Source organism: Salvelinus sp. IW2-2015, linkage group LG30 (genome assembly GCF_002910315.2).
Source record: "Salvelinus sp. IW2-2015 linkage group LG30, ASM291031v2, whole genome shotgun sequence".
NCBI classification, from domain to species: domain Eukaryota; kingdom Metazoa; phylum Chordata; class Actinopteri; order Salmoniformes; family Salmonidae; genus Salvelinus; species Salvelinus sp. IW2-2015.
This window is the reverse complement of record NC_036869.1, coordinates 17,998,695-18,018,625: the sequence shown is the minus strand read 5'-3', so window position 1 is coordinate 18,018,625 and position 19,931 is coordinate 17,998,695. Positions and strand designations below refer to the sequence as shown.

Here is a 19,931-nt window from a genome sequence, read left to right as displayed (position 1 = left end):
CGAAACGTTCTTTCTGGTCATATGAGGCTGACTCGTGAAGAGTGAGAGATCCACGATTTTTCTGTGGAGAGATTGTCAGCGAGAAAAACACATCGGGAATTGATTAAATTGATCGTGTTATTTAACCTCAGTGAAATTGACAGACCAACTTCAACATGAAAGGTTTTATCCTTGTGGTTCTGGGAGTAGGCCTTCTTCATTGCGCATCTGCTGGTCAGTATACATTTATTTTAGATTTAGGAATTTTTTTTGTTTCTCCCCCGTTTGTTTAAGCTATGTATATATTTATGCTTTTATTAAGACCTATGAACTTTCACAAAGTCTGCAAGTTTTTTATGATTACAATGTGAGCACTTTTTCTCAGTAGGACATCTGGAAATGTTATTACATAAACTATATCTACAAAAGTATGTGTAAACCCCTTCAAATTAGTGGATTTAGCTATTTCAGCCACACCCGTTGCTTACAGGTGTATAAAATCAAACACACAGCCATGCAATCTCCATAGACAAGCATTGGCAGTAGAATGTGCCACCTTTCCAACAAGTCGGGTAGTCAAATGTATGCCCTGCTAGAGCTGCCCGGGTCAACTGTATGTGCAGCAACAGCTCAGCCACAAAGTTGTAGGCCACACAAGTTGACAGAATGGACCGCAGAGTGGTGAAGCATTAAAAATCCTCTGACCTTGGTTGCAACACTCACTACCGAGTTCAAACTGCCTCTGGAAGCAACTTCCGCACAATAACTGTTCATCGGGAGCTTCATAAAATGGATTTCCATGGCCGAGCAGCCGCACACAAGCATAAGATCACCATGCGCAATGCCAAGCGTCAGCTGGAGTGGTGTAAAGCTCACCACCATTGGACTCTGGAGCAGTGGAAACACGTTCTCTGGAGTGATGAATCACGCTTCACCATCTGGCAGTCCGACGGAATAATCTGGGTTTGGCAGCTGCCAGTAGATTGCTACCTGCCCGAATGCATACTGCCAGCTTTAAAGTTTGGTGGAGAAGGAATAATGGTCTGGAGCTAAGCCCCTTAGTTCCAGTGAAAGGAAATCTTAACGCTACAGCATACAATGACATTCTAGACGATTCTGTGCTTCCAATTTTGTGGCAACAGTTTGGGGAAGGCCCCCTGTTTCAACATGACAAAGCAAGGTCCATACAGAAATGGTTTGTTGAGATTGGTGTGGAAGAACTTGACTGGCCTGCACAGAGCCCTGACCTCAACTCCTTCGAGAGCTTTGGGATGAATTGAAACGCCGACTGCGAGCCAGGCCTAATCGCCCAACATCAGTGCCCGACCTCACTAATGGTCTTGTGGCTGAATGGAAGCAAATCCCCGCAGCAATGTTCCAACATCTAGTGTAAAGCCTTCCCAGAAGAGTGGAGGCTGTTATAGCAGCAAAGGGGGGACCAACTCCATATTAATACCCATGATTTTGGAATGAGATGTTTGACGAGCAGATAGATGTCCACATATATTGGATATGTTGTGTATATACACAATGAGGTAGGATAGGCTCTCTGAGGAGATGGCAGGCAGTAGAGACTTGAGCATTGGAGTAAACTGCATGAAATCTAGTCATGATGCACTCACTCAGTTTTAGAAAGCAAACCATGTTTTTCAATGAATAGGCTGCAACAGCTTAATATGTTTTTAATTCCTAGAGTAAAAAATATTATTGATGGGCTTATGTAATTATGGTTATTACTAATGTCCAAAGTGTCCTTTTAGGAGTTTTTGAAAATGAAAATCACAGTTTCCATTATCACTGTTGGTTGGGTCTACTACCAAAATATTGTTTGTTTCACTATAGGTTTCTTTGTTGAATAGTGTTGAATTTAGTTGTGCATTTAGGCTATATGATTTTCTAGTTCTATACTATAGCATTGCTAATAAACTGTAATGATCAAACTGCTTTCCTAGTAACATGGTTCTCCCTGTTCTGCCTGGAAACTAGTTATGACTTTATATAAGTTGGCACACCTTTGATGTGGGTTGGTAGATATTAAGTGTTCACTGGAATTAAATCACTTTATTCATGGGCCTTAATCATGGCTTGGATTTGGCTTGTCATTAATTTGGCTTGTATTCAAGGCAAAAAGGTTTGCATATTCCCAGTTGTATCCATTAGGTGGCAGTACAATACAAAGATCACACCTGCTGGGACAGTAATGGATGGATTCACTGGATTCATCTAAGCAAGACATTAGAAGGATTTTTATTTTGTTGAGCCATACTATTTGCACATATAATAATTCCATATAAGAGATAGTAAATATCTGTGTATGTAGGTCAAGGTTTATTCTCGGCTCTAGTAATGTCAGGAGTTATACTTTCAGGAAGGAATTTCATTTTTTCAAGGTGTCCAATTTTTACTGCTATGGAGTTAAATCATGGCATTCAAATAATTCAAAAATATTTATCTACTTTGCAGCTACGCATTCACTGCGTTATGTGTACACTGCGACCTCAGGAATACCAGCCTTCCCAGAATTTGTGACTGTTGGGTTGGTGAATGGAGAGCCCATCTCGTACTATGACAGCGTCATCCGCAGAGAAACTCCCAGACAGGACTGGATGGCCAAATCTGAGGGGCCTGACTACTGGGAGAGAGAAACTCTGATCTCTATTGGTGCCGAGCAGACCTTCAAAGTAGGCATTGAGAATATCAAGCCGCGTTTCAATCAGACTGGAGGTGAGTGATGTACCATCCTTATGAAGTTCGATATCAAATATCCATAGATCGTTCCAGGGGTCATTTTTCAGAATGGTTAATCAGGATAAAGATGATTCTGTCTTAAATTAAATTCCATCATCAGATTCTGTACCACGTTCATTTATAAATTAAACTGGAAGGTTAGATGCGATCTCACCATATAACTGGTAAGGTCAAATGTGATGTGATCATATATTGGTAGAAGCATATGATCTGGTATCACATCAAGTGGACATTTGGTTCTTAAGCAAGGGGGGCACAGTTTAATTTAACACAATATAATTTCTGGTCTAGAATGTGTGTGCATGAACGTGTGCATGCATGGATATCCACACTGTCCAGCTGTGTTCTCCCCGTCTGTCCCCCACAGTTGAGCTGTAGTTTCCTCAGCCTCTTTGAGTGTCTCTCTGATTTGATGAGACAGTAGAGAGAAGCAAAGGAGTAGAACATGATGATGATGTTAGTGATGATGATGATGATGATGATAGTGATGATGATGATCGTGATGATGATAGTGATGATGATGATGTGTCTTTGGTCTTCTCTGCTCTAATGGACCAAAGCTCCCTGTGACTCCCTGTGGACTCTGCTGCTGGAGCTGATCAGGTCTCTCAGGGGAACTCTCTACTAGGGCTGACCCCATTTAGTCAACTGGTTGATTGTTTGGTCGAAAGGCTGTTGGTCGAAGGAGATTTCCTTAGTCGAGCAGTTTCAAATTGTTTTGTTTTATCCAAGGTGCACAAGCCACCTGTCTGATTGGCTCCTGTGTCAGTAGACTAATCCATTGGGGGTTGGTACAGTCCATCAAAGACATGTGCTACTGAAATGGTATATGTTTCTATAAGAACAATGGTGCAACACTAATAAATATAGTATTATTTATATCAGATGTACTTTCTCCCACATTGGATAGCGGTCGCTTTCCGCGGTTCTGAAACATAATCTTCAGTCCACCGTTGAATTGGCACCTTTCCCTATATGTTGCTATATCCATAATAGCAAAGTTAACCAGCATATTGGTGTTGAGAACCATGCAGAGGAGTGAGGAGATGAGGAAACCTTAACTTAATTAGGTCTATTTTCATGGTATAAACTCCATTAATACTCACAGTAATCATTCACTAAACAGGATACAAACTACAGTTTAACTTGAATCATGTTACATTTGAACAGGATCCATCAAAACTGTTCCAAACGGACAGAAAATGTACATTGTAATTTAACGGCACCTGTTTGTCACACAATATGCAGGCAGTTCTTGTTCCTATACCCTCCTTTTCTTGATCTCCTCCTCGTTGTTATTATTACTATTATTATTATAATCATCATTATAATAAGAATGTCATTATCATTAGTAGGCTTAGTATAGTAGTATCCTTGTATAATCGCATCAAGCTGTAGGGCTAAGAGCGCATCCTGTTTATTATTAATACCGTAACTTGCTTATTTCAACATATAGGCTACTGTATCAATCAATCATTGGTTCATGTCATCACACAGACGAGTCATTCGTGCTTCGAAATGCAATTAAGCATTTTTGTTTTAAAACAAAATAACAAAGGGAGCTTTGAATAATTAGCCTAAACAAGAAATAAACCGTAATTCTCGATTGCATGCAACTGTTTTTTGTGTTTGTTGTAATAAAGGCTTTATATATTTATTTATCTCGTTAGAACAGACTCTCTGGTACACTTATAATTTATTTAGTGTTGTTCCAAATGGTCAGGAACAATAATATTGTAATCTAACATCACCTGTTTGTCACACATAATACTCAGACAGTTCTTGCTCCTCCACCCTCCTTTTTCATCATCTGCAGTAGTTTCCACAACTAAGTCAAGTCTTCCACACGTCTGTCTTCCCCTTTCCCATCAGAGCAAACAGTAAACATTCCCCTGTTTCAAGTTTCTTTTTCATGTCCTCCACATCCATTTTGCTGTGTTTGGAGTTTGTTATAACCAATTTGTTGATGGGATTATGATAGGCTAGGGCTGGGTGATATATCTAATTAATTTTATTAACTCGAATGTATGTTTTTGCGCGGTATTCCAAATGCCTGTATCGCAAGAACCAAGGTTTTGTTCTTTTTCGTTTTTATGAGCGTTTGTCCGCTTGTTCTTGTTGTATTTTTGGTCTCTTTCACTCATTCTGTGCTGCGTGCACCTCCCCATTTACACCAGAGATCTGTATATACTGAAGAGATGCACATCTTTCCGCCCTAGCAATGGGAGTCGTTGTCCCAAAGGCGGGAAGGCAGGTGACGAGCTTAGGTCCAAAATAAGCCCATAGAAACTCATTGGGCTTATTTTAGACAGATTTTATCGGGAGTGAAACCTCTCGCTTTGCCTCTTCCTCTCTGTTTACACACACACCAAGCCCCCCCTCCCCCCTGCCTCTCACGCCAACAGAGATGAGAGATCACATCTTCCTCTCTGACAAGCGGTTTCAACTTGCAATTTGCATTTGAGTTTTGGTCCAACAGAATGGGTCATATGGACACTAAAACACATTGAGACATTACTGTAGTAGAGGAGAAGTCAACTTCTCTAACGATTCCCTTTTTATGTCTCAACACTCAAATTGCACACAGAGCAGACATTACTAAAATGAGTGTATCGATGAACGTTGATTCTGGAAAATGAATGCTCAGTTTGTCGCATGCTGCGTTGGTGTACTGCTAGCAGCATTTTAGCCAGAGACTGTTATACTAGCTGTCTAGTCTGTGTTTTATAAATGTGCAATAACCATCAAACACAATTATACAAGGAATTGGTAACTCGTTCTCATTCTGAGAAATAAGGTAGGCCACTTGATTTCAACATGTGAACAAAGTGGACAGGCTAGCATGCTGTTCAAACAGTTGGAGACCGACAGAAGGGTGTGTTCATAACAATTCAACTGTTCTGCCTTGTTAACTAGCAAATAGATCCAAGTTGGATAATCTTGAAATATAAAGATTAGCTGGTTAATCACTGGCACATGGGCTTGAGAGACATGTGATGAGACCTGTGTTTATGTTCTACAGCCTAATGCCTGCTACAAGAAGTTAGTCATTAATAGTGAATGTGCATTATGCATGGTTCTAGGTACATTTGTAACAAAAAATTGCATTTTATTAGACAGACTTGAAAGCCAGATCAGTGATTATTGCAACAACAAAAAAGCAAGTTAAACTATTTGATAAAATAATACAATTATTAGTGGGTCTTATGGTTGTGAAAGGCTAGTGAGAGGCCCAGGTATAACTTCACAAGCCCTGAGTTCATTAGATTACTGCTGACTGTTTGAAATGCACTGTATTTGACCTCTAATTGTACAACAACGCATATTAAGAGACAACATCAAAAATATTGATATATATTGTGAATTGCCAATAAGTTTGAAAAAAATCACAATATGATTTTCAGTCCGTATCGCCCAGCCCTATGATTGGCTATAGGTCAGGTCCTATTGGTCACGTCCATGCGATGCATACCTGTTTCACGTAAAGAGAGCAAGGGGTTCAGGGTATAGGGAATGTTTTTCCTAAACWAATGAGGGWCTTCGGTAACAACTTTTCAGWCAGAGAAACAAGTAAGAAACTAAATGGCTGTAATTAKGTTGCMGCTTCAGCACCACGGACAGCGTGATAAACACTTGCTGTGTTGTGGTGCCTGTTTGCTGCAGCAGGGAGGAGAGGAGACAGCGTGCGCCAGTCAAAAGCACTCACTGTCATTTATTTAACACATCGTGGCCGTCTGACTCCCTCTTGAGTCATTTATTTGTCTTAAWTATTTCATCAAACAGTGCKCCTAACCTTTTCACKTGTGAGTTCCAAATATCTTTTWTTATGTGTGTGAARTCAGAACGCACTCACTGTTCCAAAACGTGRTTGTTAAGCAACAGGACAGTTACGCCTCGATCACACTGRCTGCGTCATTGTGTTTTGGTACACCAGAAGTACATTCATTTCCAATGGAGCATTGCGTTACAGGGGCAGTTGCAGTACGTTCTGTGTGGTGCATACGTTGGATTTATCGAACATCTGCATAAAACTGTATGTGTGGACTTGACAGAAAGTAGCAAAATGTGAAGGTTGAACTTTTGTTGCACACATATCCAGTAAAACATATAATAGATGACATAATAAAACAAATATTTATTAGAATTTTATATTAATACATTTGCCAAGTAGCATACATATTATTTATTCGATGACATCTACGCATTTATTGTGACAGCCTATAATATAATTTCTCTCAAATGCATCGTTTTGGAGGGAATTGCAATGATAAATAGTCTAGATAGCAGATAGTAGGCTCTTTCAACAATGAGACCAATGTTGAGGAAGGTGGTCTTGATTGCGCTGTTGGACCGGGACCAGCCTTGCCGAAAGCACAGGTCTGTGTGGGTCCAGGGATGGTTGAAGTCCCGATAGCAGGCAGGTGGAGTCCCATTAACATCAGTATTATACACACCTGGCATGCTACATCAGGTGAGCAGGAGCTCTAATTAAGGTTATAGGACATACAGTTAGTATGATAACAATGGGAAAGGCTAACCTAGGGTCCTTACAAATAGTACAGTTTTCCACCAGCTTCACTGGTCTGACAACATGCAGGTGGAGAAAAAAACTAATTAGGAAGAGAACGGGTTTTTACTTTAATATTGTCTGAGATCCAGTGGTGTAAAATACTTAAGGAAAAATGTTTTAAAGTACTACTTTAGTATTTTTGGTGGCATCTGTACTTTACTTTACTATCTATATTTTTGACAGCTTCTACATTTACTTCTTTACATTCCTAAAGAAAATCATGTACTTTTTACTCCATACATTTTCTCTCACACCCAAAAGTACTCATTACATTTTGAAAGCTTAGCAGGACTGGAAAATGGTAGAATTCACCCACTTCTCAAGAGAACTTCTCTGGTCGTCCCTACTGCCTCTGATCTGGCGGACTCACTAAACACACATGCTTTGTTTGTAAATGATGTCTGAGTGTTGAAGTGTGCCCCTGGCCATGCGTTAATTAAAAAATAAAAAATAAATGGTGCCGTCTGGTTCGCTTAATATAAGGAATTATTGAAATTATTTATACATTTACTTTTGATACTTAAGTATATTTAAAACCAAATACTTTTACTCAAGTAGTATTTTACTGGGTGACTTTCACTTTTACTTGAGTCTTTTTCTATTAAGGTATTTACTTTTACTCAAGTATGACAATTGGGTACTTTTCCCACCACTGCTTAGATCTGCAAAGGTATAGGGAGGAAATAAGAAGATTAGGTCTAAATGAGATACTAATAAACAAATGAAACTGCCTTTGAAAAAATGGGAAAGAACATGACAGGTGTTAGGTTCTAAATGAACCGAGTAAAATTCACGGACGATTAGTAAAGCTTAAACCGAGTTTATTCACCCATTGGGTCATACAACTGCATAAGACAAAAACATATTTCCATCAGTGGTAGTATATGTACCCCAGTTTGGGTGGAGTCTCCTCCTTCYCTTTAAACATTACATCTCTATGGCTAGGCAGGAAGTTAAGTGGTTCGAGCAATAAACTGTTCCTTCTCTCTTAACGTGACCTGACCTCGACCCCCTTTCTCACATATCTCTCCAGCCTTTTCAGTTCCTGCCACGTGGGATCACTGTTACTTTAAACAATACATTCCAGAAGTAATTACCATATACATATACACTCCTCCTACAGATACCCATTCCTTCTGGTGTAGACCCTAGACTATAGCCCTCAATATTTCAATAGGATACCTGATAATTAACAGTGTTCCAGGTTTTGGTCAGAACTCATCAAAATGTTTACAAAAAATAAAAAAGTATTGAAAGAGGTGTGTGTGTGTGTGTGTGTGTGTGTGCATGTATGTGCGTCTAAAAATACAAAAATGTATGTGTAGCTAAACACACAAATCACCTGTAATCTGTAAGAGAACAACAAGATCATGTATTTTTGGCACAACTGCAGACAGATACAGGGACAACTCATAAAGCCTAGACGTAGTAGGGGTCTTCAGACATAAAGAGAGAGAGGGCAGGGCACCGGAGATCTGAGGTGGAGAGGTGTGTGTGTGTGTGTGTCAAATGTCACCTTTTGAAAAACAACAAGATCATCTGAATTCTCTGCTGTGTGAGTTTCAACTCAGTCAATTTTCATGCAATCTATGTACAACTAATAATGGATGCTATACTATAGAGTAACTATTTACTTTATGAATTCCATAAATGTTGTACTCAAAAAGCCTACTAATAAGGACATAATAAGCAGAATAAAGACAGTTGGAAAATCTCAATTGAGGACATTTGGAAAAACTCAGTTGCATTTCATTGTTTCCTCACGTCCTCTCTCCTCACCTCCCGCTCAAAACTCATTGGAGGAGAAGGTCAGCCTGAAGGAACCTGACATTCCCTCTCTCTGACCTTCTCCTCAAATGGGCTTTGAGAAGGAGGCGAGGAGAGCTTACATGAGGAGTCAAGGAAATACAGTTTAGATTCTCCCATGGAGAGAGATAGTAATACAGACAGTCAACCCACCCCCTCACCAGTCTGCCTGCCTTCTCCCCTCTACCTGCCTCTGCTCCACCCCTATGGTTATCCACCACCATTCATCTCAACAGCCTCCTCAGGCATAGGGAGATTAAAGGGCGGGGCACTGGACATGTGAGGTGCCTCGAGGAGAAGAACAGAGTCTCAGTCTCTGAAAAAAAGAAAATAACGTGTAGCCATAACACAGCTAAACAAACGAATAGTCCCTGGACGTCATGGACCAGTCCATGGAACATAGCTTCACAGCACGTTTCAACACCATGGTTTTCAGGTGGTTTTAAATGAAAGAAATACTTTCACCTTTAGTCTTGTAAGAGACCAACAAGAGCATCTGTGAGTTCTCCGGTGTGCGAGTTTCAATTCAGTCAATTCAGAAATCTATGTAACACTAATAATGAATGCTATCCTAAATATGTTGTAACAATTGACTTCATGAATTGACTGAATTTAAACAGATTGACACGTGTGAAAGGAAAGGTACAGTAAGGGAGGTCTAAACAACAACCAGACACCTCCTCTCCTCTTCCTGTCCTTCCTGTCAGCTGCTCGGCTAAATTGACTCCATCTCATTACATAGTATAACACCATAGAAGGTGAGATGTGTGTTAACTAAATACTGCTTGTATAGTGTAGTTAATGGCATAAATATTGGAACAGTGCGGTAAAGTTGGTCATTCTTGCGGTTTACTCATGGAATTTGTATTTCAGATCAAAAGATGGACATGACAGGCAAATATTTAGACAGCTAACTGTTGTTTTAGGATATTTTCCAACCCAGAAACAACAGCTATACATTTGCCTCATATTAATACTTCGATCTGAAATACCAATTAGCCTACATGAGTATACTGTAAAAATGACCTACTTCACTTCACTATCTCAGTACTTATGACACTACCTGTGTTGTGGGGGGGAAAACGGACCGTTGAACTCGGCTTCGAAAAGCAGCTGATTAATTTGAACCTTGACTGTTGCCTTTCTTGGCTGAGGCAGCCTCTTCAGGGTTGGCATGGCAACAAGGGTCTCTTCACCCTCCTCTCTGTGAGCTTCAGGTTGGGGTACATCCCTCTCGACGGCTTGGAGGAGCCTCTGCTGAAATGAGTTGAGTGGACCTGGGGGCTGGTATTGTACCTCCGATGACGCCTGGTRTGACGTTGTTCCTCTTCGTTTCTCCCTGTTTCCTCGTTTGTCTCCACGGCCACATCCWGTTCAACAAGGTCCTCAGTGGTTACTTCCGTGAGGGTCTTAATAATCACCGGGTCCCAGATCCAGAGGTGCTTCCTCCATTTCAGCATCTTCCATGGCTGCACCGGGTGGTCATAACTGTGGATGACGGTAGAGGTCGTAGCAGGGTCCTCACTGCAGCACCGGTGGTGGCATACTTGGTGGATCTCGGGTCGTAGAGGGTCTACTGCACCGTGGTGGCCTACTTGTGGATGTCGTAGAGGGTCTCACTGCACCGGTGGAGTTACTTGTGGATGAGTAGAGGTCGTAGAGGGTCTCACTGCACCGGTGGTGGTCATACTTGTGGATGACGTAGAGGCGTAGGGTCTCACTGCACCGGTGGTGGTCATACTTGTGGATGACGTAGGAGAGGTCTCACTGCCCGGTGGTGGTCATACTTGTGGATGACGTAGAGGTCGTAGAGGTCTCACTGCACCGGTGGAGGTCATACTTGTGGATGATGTCGTAGAGGGTCTCACTGCACCGGTGGAGGTCATACTTGTGGATGACGTAGAGTTCTAAGGGTCTCACTGCACCGGTGGAGGTCATCTTGTGGGACGTAGAGCAGGGTGCACAATTAGAGTTCAAGAGGTCCAGTGACTAACATTTTCTCCCCACAAGGTCCAAACATTAAAATGTCTAACGTGCGATATGATTTGGGCAATTGTAGTTCTTGTAAATGTATAGCTAATAAACAAATAATCAATAACATTTCAACAATTGTATTGCGCATTTCAATGCAGACACATTAAACATGAGGTAAAATAAATATGCAGCTTAATCAATAAATAAAAGTAGGCCAATCACAAATGTTCTCATTTCAAGCAAAACAAGACTGCATCTTCCAAACAAAAAATAACAAATAAGAAACCACAGGTTTAATATTTATCTTTCCTACTCTCTCCCACTTCACTTCTCCATCTCTCTTTAGTGAGAGAAATGGACATATTCCACTCACATTCAGTAGATTCATCACAGCATTAATGCTCTGCATGGTGCACTCCGGTATAGCTCCATCAAGCTTTGTTAATACGTCCTCTGCTTAGTTATGTCGCTTCTTTCTTGCTGTGTTGTAACGCGACGTTTGGATTGGTTATCTTTTCACACAGCTCGTCTTTTGTTTACGCGGTCAAGTTTCGGCTAACAGCTTTCACGCACTCCATCACCACCCACTCCATCACCACTCCATCACGCACTCCACATCACACGCACTCCATCACGCACTCCATCACCACTCCCCCGTCAGTAAATGGCCTTTGGTTTGACCCAAAATCCAAGCTATTTTTAGTGAACATTCGTTTGCACGTTGTTGGGCAGTGAATGCATGGGAGAGGACTCTGGTGCACCGATCATACTGGGCTTTGAGTTAGTTTTATTTTGCGTGTCCCTACCTCAGACTGCTGTGGATATGTTTGTGTCCTCACCTCAGACTGTGATTGTTGCTACCCAGCTATGGTATAGGTTGTGTCCTCACCTCAGACTGCTGTGGATATGTTTGTGTCCTCACCTCAGACTGCTGTGGATATGTTTGTGTCCTCACCTCAGACTGCTGTGGATATGTTTGCTCARAAGATCTGTGCTTYGTCTCGTAGTGGCGCTTCACGTTGGMACKTTTTATTAGAGCCACGGTCTCTGAACATATCAGGCAGAGTGGTTKGACACTCGCTGCGGGAAGGAWAAAGGCATATTTGTCTGTCCACTCCTCTTTGAAACCTCGGTTTTCTGTATCGGGTGTCCTGACTTTTGCGCCATTAGTTTCTCCTCTCGCTTCCGCTTTTGCTTCTCTCGCTGTCTCTCTCTCTGACAACATCAGTCTCCTAACATGCATGTTAAACATTCACTTTGATTGGCTGAGTTTCGTGAAGTGATTTAAATAAAGCACGTGATTGGACAACACACGGTAGTATGGGGCGCTGTCTGGGACCTTCCCAGCTGCGCTGAGCCAGCGCAGTACGTGTACATCAGTATTTAATTATAACAATTATTTATGAGAAATGTGTCGAGGTCCAGATAGAACCTTCACTCGGTCCGGACACGGGTCCGCCAATCGAGGTCCGCCAATTGTGCACCTCTGACATAGAAGGTTTCGATGCACCGGTGGCGTCCGCACTTGTGGATGACGTAGATGTCGTAGAGGGTCTCGCTGCACCGGTGGCGGTGCTGGTCACACTTGTGGATGACATAGAAGGTTATGATGCACCGGTGGCGTCCGCACAGGGCCTGGTTGTAAAATTGCCACTCGTTGCCCTAGGCACAATAAATGGATCCAGAAAAGAAAGAATGTGGCAGAAGTGCCAAGACTGCTGGCCTGATGCTGCTGACCCAGACCTCTTCTTCTCTCTCTCTGATACCTTTCCCTGAGTCCTCTCCACTCCTTCCTACAGTCTTCTACATAGACATGAACATGATAAGCCAAACCATTACCTAGCATAACTATAGTTATTAGATAGCGATCATGGACATGTCACCTACTGTACACATACACAGACACACGGTTATCTGACCAAATGATCAGGGGTAGTATCTACCATTATTTCTATTACTATTTATCTCTCTCTCTCTCACACACACACTTTCTCACATACACACTCACACTCTCACACAAACGGTTATTTGACCAAATTATCATGGATAGTAACTAGCATAATTTATATTACTATTTCTCTCACACTCACACACACACAGACATTGGCTAGGTTAGTTCGCTGGCCACATCTAGAACAAGCTCACTACTAAACTGACCTGGCAATCCTATTGTGTGTTTATGTCCCTGTAGCTGTCAGCGGTTGTGTCAAAAAGACACGGTTTTGAGCATAAAATGATTCTCTCCTCCATGTGTCTAACAACGGCATGCGACCGTCTGCAACACGTGTGTAGATACCTGCAGTCAGTATAGTGGCCTAGCTGCGCAAAATGTTACGCAGCCTTGATGCAATGACGCTGTCGGTGTGATCAAGGCGTTAACCCGCGCTTCCCTCAAACCAATCCACGCTGCCTGCTGATTATTTATAGGCTATGTTTCAACTTGTCAATTTCTAATTATTTTCTAACAAGTTTTATTTTCTAACCGTTTGAATTGAGGTGTGTTCTACCTTCTCATTAATTCACATAGAAGTATCCCATTTCACTGTTGCAGACAATTAGCTTGAGGCATTATTATTATGGTCATCATTATAATAATAAGTCATGTCATTATCATTAGTAGGCTTAGTATAGCAGCCTTGTATAACCTCCATCAAGCTGTAGACCTAAGGGCGCGTCCTGTTTAGATGTGTTAATACCGTAACTTACTTAGGCTTACATTTCAATATATAGGCTACTGTATCAATCAATCATTTGTTCATGTCATCACACAGACGAGTCATTCGTACTTTGAAATGCAATCAAGCGTTTTAGTTTTTACACTAAATGCCAAAGGGAGCTTTGAATAATTAGCCTAAACAATAAATTAATCGCAATTCACGATATACTGAACAAAAATATAAACACAACTTTTAACAATTTCAAAGATTTTACTGAGTTACAATATATATAATTCATTAGGCTGTAATCTATGGATTTCACATGACTGGGAATACAGATTTGCATCTGCATCACAGATACCTTAAAAAAAAGGTAGGGGCGTGGATCAGAAAACCAGTCAGTATCTGGTGTGACCACCATTTGCCTCATGCAGAACGACACATCTTGAATTGATCAGGTTGTTGATTGTGGCCTGTGGAATGTTGTCCCACTCCTCTTCAATGGCTGTGCGAAGTTGCTAGATATTGGAGGGAACTGGAACACGCTGTTGTACACGTCGATCCAGAGCATCCTTGCGACATGGGGCTGTGCATTATCATGCTGAAACATGAGGTGATGGCAGCGGATGAATGGCACAACAATGGGCCTCAGGATCTCGTCACGGTATCTCTGTGCATTAAAATTGCCATCGACAAAATGCAATTGTGTTCGTTGTCCGTAGCTTATGCCTGCCCATACTATAAGCCCACTGCCATCATGGGGCACTCTGTTCACAACGTTGACATCAGTAAACCGCTCGCCCACATGACGCCATACACATGGTCTGCATTTATGAGGCCAGTTGGATGTGCTGCCAAATACTATCAAATTAAGATGGGGGTGGCAGAGAAATGAACATTAAAAAAATTGCGCGAAATAAGCTTTTTGTACATATGGAACATTTCTGGGATCTTTTATTTCAGCTCATCAAACATGGGACCAACACTTTACATGTTGCTTTTATATTTCTGTTCAGTGTAATATATATACATTATATATATATTTTAGTTTTTTTGTTTTGTTTGTTCATTAGAACAGACCCTGGTACATATTTACTATATTTAGTGTTTACACTGTTCCAAATGGTCAGGAAAAATAATAATGTATTCACACATCTGACTTCTCCTTTCCCCACTGAGCAACAAGTAAACATGTGTTTTTCACATCCCCCGCATCCATTTTGCTGTGTTACGATGTTTGGAGTTTGTTATAACCAATTTATTACTGTGATTATGATATGCTAAAGGTCAGGTGCTGTTGGTCATGTGCATGTGACATATACCTGTTTCTAGTAAGGAGAGCAAGAGAGAACAGGGAATGTTTTTCCTAAACAAATTAGGGATTTTGGTAACAACTTTTCAGTCAGAAAAACAAGTAAAAAACTAAATGGCTGTAAATATGTTCTAGCTTCAGCACCACGGACAGCGTGATAAACACATGCTGTGTTGTGGTGCCTGTTTGCTGCAGCAGGGAGGAGAGAGAGACAACATGCGCCATTGAGAGATAATCTTCTTTATGTTAGTCTCTCCATCTCTCTCTCCTGTTGTTCCTGACTGAACAGAGGATCCTCTCTCACTTCCTCTATTTATCAACATCCATTTGTTAGAATAGCGCTACTGTATACTATCCAGGTTTTATCACAACCGGACGTGATTGGGAGTCCCATAGGTCGGCACACAATTGGCCCATCGTCGTCCGGGTTTGGCCAGTGTAGGCCGTCATTGTAAATAAGAATTTGTTCTTAACTGACTTGCCTAGTTAAATAAAGGTTAAATAAAATTTTATAAACATTTAAAAAATACTGAACACAATGTGTATCTTCAACACAGTAGATAGAACCAAGCCAACATCAGCTGGTGTAGAATAGATCCACACTCTGAGTCTCATCATCAACTCTCTGTCTCTGTGGTGAAGGTGTGACATCATCATCACACTGTAGAGGTCTGAGATGATCTCTCTGTTTTATTCCAGTCTGGTTGAACAACTAATACATGATGATAGAGATCCCACTGGAAGACTGAATCTGGAGAACAGAATGATTAACTGTGTTAATCATATCTCTCTCTCAGGTGTGCACACGTGGGTGAATATGTACGGTTGTGAGTGGGATGAGGACACTGGAGTCACAAAGGGGTTTAATCAGTTTGGATATGATGGAGAGGATTTTGTGGCATTTGACCTGAAGACCAAGACGTGGATCGCTCCAACACCACAGGCAGTCATCACCAAACACAAGTGGGAGAGAGACATAGCTTACAATGAGCAGAGGAAATACTACCTCACCCAGACCTGCATTGAGTGGCTGAAGAAGTATCTGGACTATGGGAAGAGCACTCTGATGAGGACAGGTACAGAGACACATGACATGACATAGCTCGACTTACACAGCAAGGATGTGATATTTCATTATCAGGAATCATTTCACAATGCATTGTTTTGAAGTCACATTAAATAACATTAGCAGGATCTTAAAATCATTTAACTGTCTTTTTATCTTCTTCCCCCTATGTCCCATTCTATCTCTGTGTGTTTGTCTTTTCCGCTCTGTTTTTCTTACACTACACACTCTTTCCATCTCACCCTTTTCTATTTACCTTTCAACCACCCCGACCCTCTTTCTCTCTCCCTCTCTCTCCAGTCCCTCCCTCAGTGTCTCTGCTCCAGAAGACCCCCTCCTCTCCAGTGACCTGCCACGCTACAGGTTTCTACCCCAGTGGAGTCATGGTGTTCTGGCAGAAAGACGGACAAGACCAACATGAAGATGTGGAGCATGGAGAGACTCTTCCCAACGATGATGGAACCTTCCAGAAAAACACCCACCTCACAGTGACGCCTGAAGAGTGGAAGAACAACAAGTATCGGTGTGTGGTTCAGGTCACTGGTATCAAGGAGGACTTCATCAAGGTTCTGACTGAGTCTGAGATCCAAACCAACTGGGGAAAGACCAACAGGGGTAAGATGGAGATAGATTCAAATATACACTATACCCAACCCTCCTACTGAATGTGCTCAATAATCCTCATGTAAGTTCACTCATCTGCTCAATAAAGCTACCTTTCTGACTGCATGTTCTCATTGACCTCCTGACCTTTTATTGTCATTGAGGGATGCTGCTTGGAGTTCATTTTAAATGAAAATGTACCATCTAGAACTGTAGTCTGAATGCTCTGTTCTGATGATTACAGGTGCAAATGACCCAAACACCATTGGCTTGGCCCCCATCATTGGAGTGGCTGTAGCTCTCCTGGTCGTTGTTGTTGCTGTTGTTGGGGTCGTCATGTGGAAGAAGAAGAGCAAGACAGGTGGGAGGAGAGAAGGATGTAGGAGACACTGTCATCTTAGACATTATCAGCTGTGATTTACTTTGTAGTTTAGAAGTAGTAGTCATAGTACTGGTTTACAAGTAATAGTATTATACAGTGTAGTTAGTGATGGGAGAAGTACAGTATGTTTGATTTGATCTGATTCATGTAAATAAAGTAATGTTGTCACTTAGGTTGTATGTGATGTCTGCAGTAGGAATACAGGACTCAGAATACTGTCAAACATGCTCTTCTATTGTAATATTCCAACAAAGCAGAATCAATAATAACATGATGTTTATCTCTGTTTCAGGCTTTGTTCCAGCCAGCAGTAAGTGGGGACCTTCATGTTGTTTGCTATTCTGAAAAGATCACAGATTTTTGTTTGTTTTGTGTTTGCCTGTATCCATTTTAGAATGTGGTTGTGTCTCTTCCTTGTAGATTGTGATGCGGGTTCAAACTTAATGTTAATTGATGTAGCTACTTAGTTAATATGGAAGGTTTTATTTACTGTGAACCATGCATTAGGAACTTGGTAATTAACCTGAACTCATTATCTTTCAAATCAATCTCTTTATTTCTGTTTTAGCTTCAGACACTGACTCTGAGAACTCTGGGAAAGGTGCCCAGAAGACTTGAGTCCTCTCTGCACTTCTGTGACATCAGAGTAAGTCACTTAAGGTGTCCTCATATTAATGACCAAACTAGAGAAACAACCACTACCACACTGGAACACAATGCTACTGTTTGGAATGTGTTTATGCGTGTAACCTCTCTCTTCTCATGTGTTTTAGGAAGGAATGGAAACAACAAATGTTGAACTTCCCAAGAACGTAACACATACGTATACTCACACACACACATCAGTCTCACACACACAAGTTTACACACACTGTAAACTTAGAATCCATATATTTAAAAAAATCTGCTGTCAGAAATATTCTTTGGTGATTTCCTTGAAACAGTTTTACTTTAATTTAATCCATGGTTTGGCTTTTTAAAATGGAATTTTGTTGAATTATATAATGTAATATTGCCACTATGTGATCTCAGTATCTCAGTCTCACAGTACAGTATCTCAGTCTTACAGGTATATTACAATCAATTAAACACCATGAAAGTGTGTTTCTGGAAAGCATTAGATGGTTTTGTTTGTAGGTTTTGGTGGTATAAGATACAGTAATTGTGTGACGTTATAACTTTGCTCACACTAACTTGTTTAATTGTATGGCTATAAGCCAGACAAGGCCGATCCACATGTTCCATTTGTACATTTTTCTATTTTACCGAAAGTGGCGTTGTTTTTCTAGCTGTTTTGATTTTATGATACATTTTGATTTATGATGTACAGACCGTACAGACTATACGGTCTGTAGTTGGTGATGGGGCAAGTGAACATGTATTTTATTGCAAGTGTAAATGTGATCCATTTAAGGTATGCATAATCAACCAGCCTAACAAGACCAATTAGAGACCAAATTCATGCATTCTGTAATAATGTTCTTACACCTTTCAATAAAGTCTAAAACATTTTTATGAAAGTGTCATTCTGGACCTTTTAATGTTTGCAGTAAGATATGTTCTGAACAGGACTTGAAGTGGAACAATATCATTTTATATATGGGTTTAAGAAGTAATTTATATTTTGATCACCTGTATGAAAAATTATGGGGTAGCAGGTAGCCTAGCGCTTAAGCGTTGGGCCAGAAACTGATAGGTTGCTGGTTTGAATCCACGAGCCGACTAGGTAAAAATCTGTCAACGTAATTGCTCCTCGTTCTGGATAAAAGTGTCTGATATGTAAATGTTTTAATAAAATGCTTCTTAGAAAAGGGCTAATCTCTATACTGTTTCTTTGAGTACCGGCACCTATTTGAGTCCAAGTCAAGCACTGGCTGTAAACAACAACAGGCGTAACTAAATAGTGGCCTATACTCATTTTGGGTACTGTTTAGTGTACTGTAGGTGTAGGAGTTCCACAATTCTTTTGTAATAGGCTTTTGAATAAATAATGTTTGAGATATTTTGTTGACCTGTATGAAAGATGTTTGAATAAAATCCTTATTAAAATAGTGATAATCTCTGCACTGTCTCTTTTGTCTTGAACATGATCATATGATAGAGAATAAATCATGCTTGTCTGGAGGTCCACAGCACTGCTAGTTATCATTTTCTTTATATCTGGACTGATTCAGACCTGGAAAACAGGTGAGTGAACTCTGGCCGATGAATCAATTATATTTATTGATCAGTAAACTGCCAGGGAGAACAGTATCTGTAGCAGTACTTCTGCCCTCTAGGGCTGAAATGTAATAGCCCATCATGCTATTCACCAGGACCTGTTGCACAGAATCCTGCCTGGCAACAGATATCAATGTTGCTAGACTGTTTTATGGAATGTAGTTTCTGTAAGGGATGTAATTCTCTATAATAACCCACTGGGAAAATATAGTATACTCCCCATGTAACTACTGCACACATATCCACAGTGACTCATTTATAAAGCTGAGAAAATGAACATAATATGGGAGATATAGGCTTTTGGGGGTTTTATGGCAAATTCATTACATTAATTTAAAACGTCCTCTGATAGCACAAACATTTTGGTTGTAGAATTTCCTTTGTACAATGAACTCCTATACTGAGGTGGAAATTTACAGAATGGTGCCAACCAAAAGATACCCAGGAAAACACATCTGACTGGTTTGGGACATGTATTTGTGTTTCAGGAAACAGTTTGTTGGAGGCAGACACGCCAGACAAAACTATACGAACTCTGAATTTTACTTCCTTCTTCAACTGTTGGTTATGAGGTTGTTATTTGACCGTTTAGTAGGCTAAAACATTTGACTAAA

The 19,931-nt window shown here is 40.8% G+C and overlaps 1 protein-coding gene and 1 long non-coding RNA gene across 2 annotated transcripts in view; one reads left to right on the top strand and one right to left on the bottom strand.

Annotated features, from left to right (window-relative positions):
- Positions 1–18,736, bottom strand: part of LOC139023306 (uncharacterized) — an 81,959-nt gene extending 63,223 nt beyond the window's left edge. Inside the window, exon 1 of the long non-coding RNA XR_011474441.1 lies at positions 18,586–18,736. This is a non-coding gene — a long non-coding RNA (uncharacterized lncRNA). The remainder of the gene's footprint in view (positions 1–18,585) is intronic.
- LOC111954713 (major histocompatibility complex class I-related gene protein) lies at positions 26–19,155 on the top strand. The gene is made up of 8 exons (XM_023974602.2): positions 26–213; positions 2,443–2,703; positions 15,844–16,122; positions 16,413–16,727; positions 16,960–17,076; positions 17,390–17,407; positions 17,666–17,743; positions 17,871–19,155. Exons 1-7 carry the CDS (start codon positions 156–158, stop codon positions 17,713–17,715), a joined length of 1,098 nt encoding a protein of 365 aa, XP_023830370.1. The 5' UTR covers positions 26–155; the 3' UTR covers positions 17,716–17,743; positions 17,871–19,155.
- The last annotated feature ends 776 nt before the right edge of the window (positions 19,156–19,931 follow it).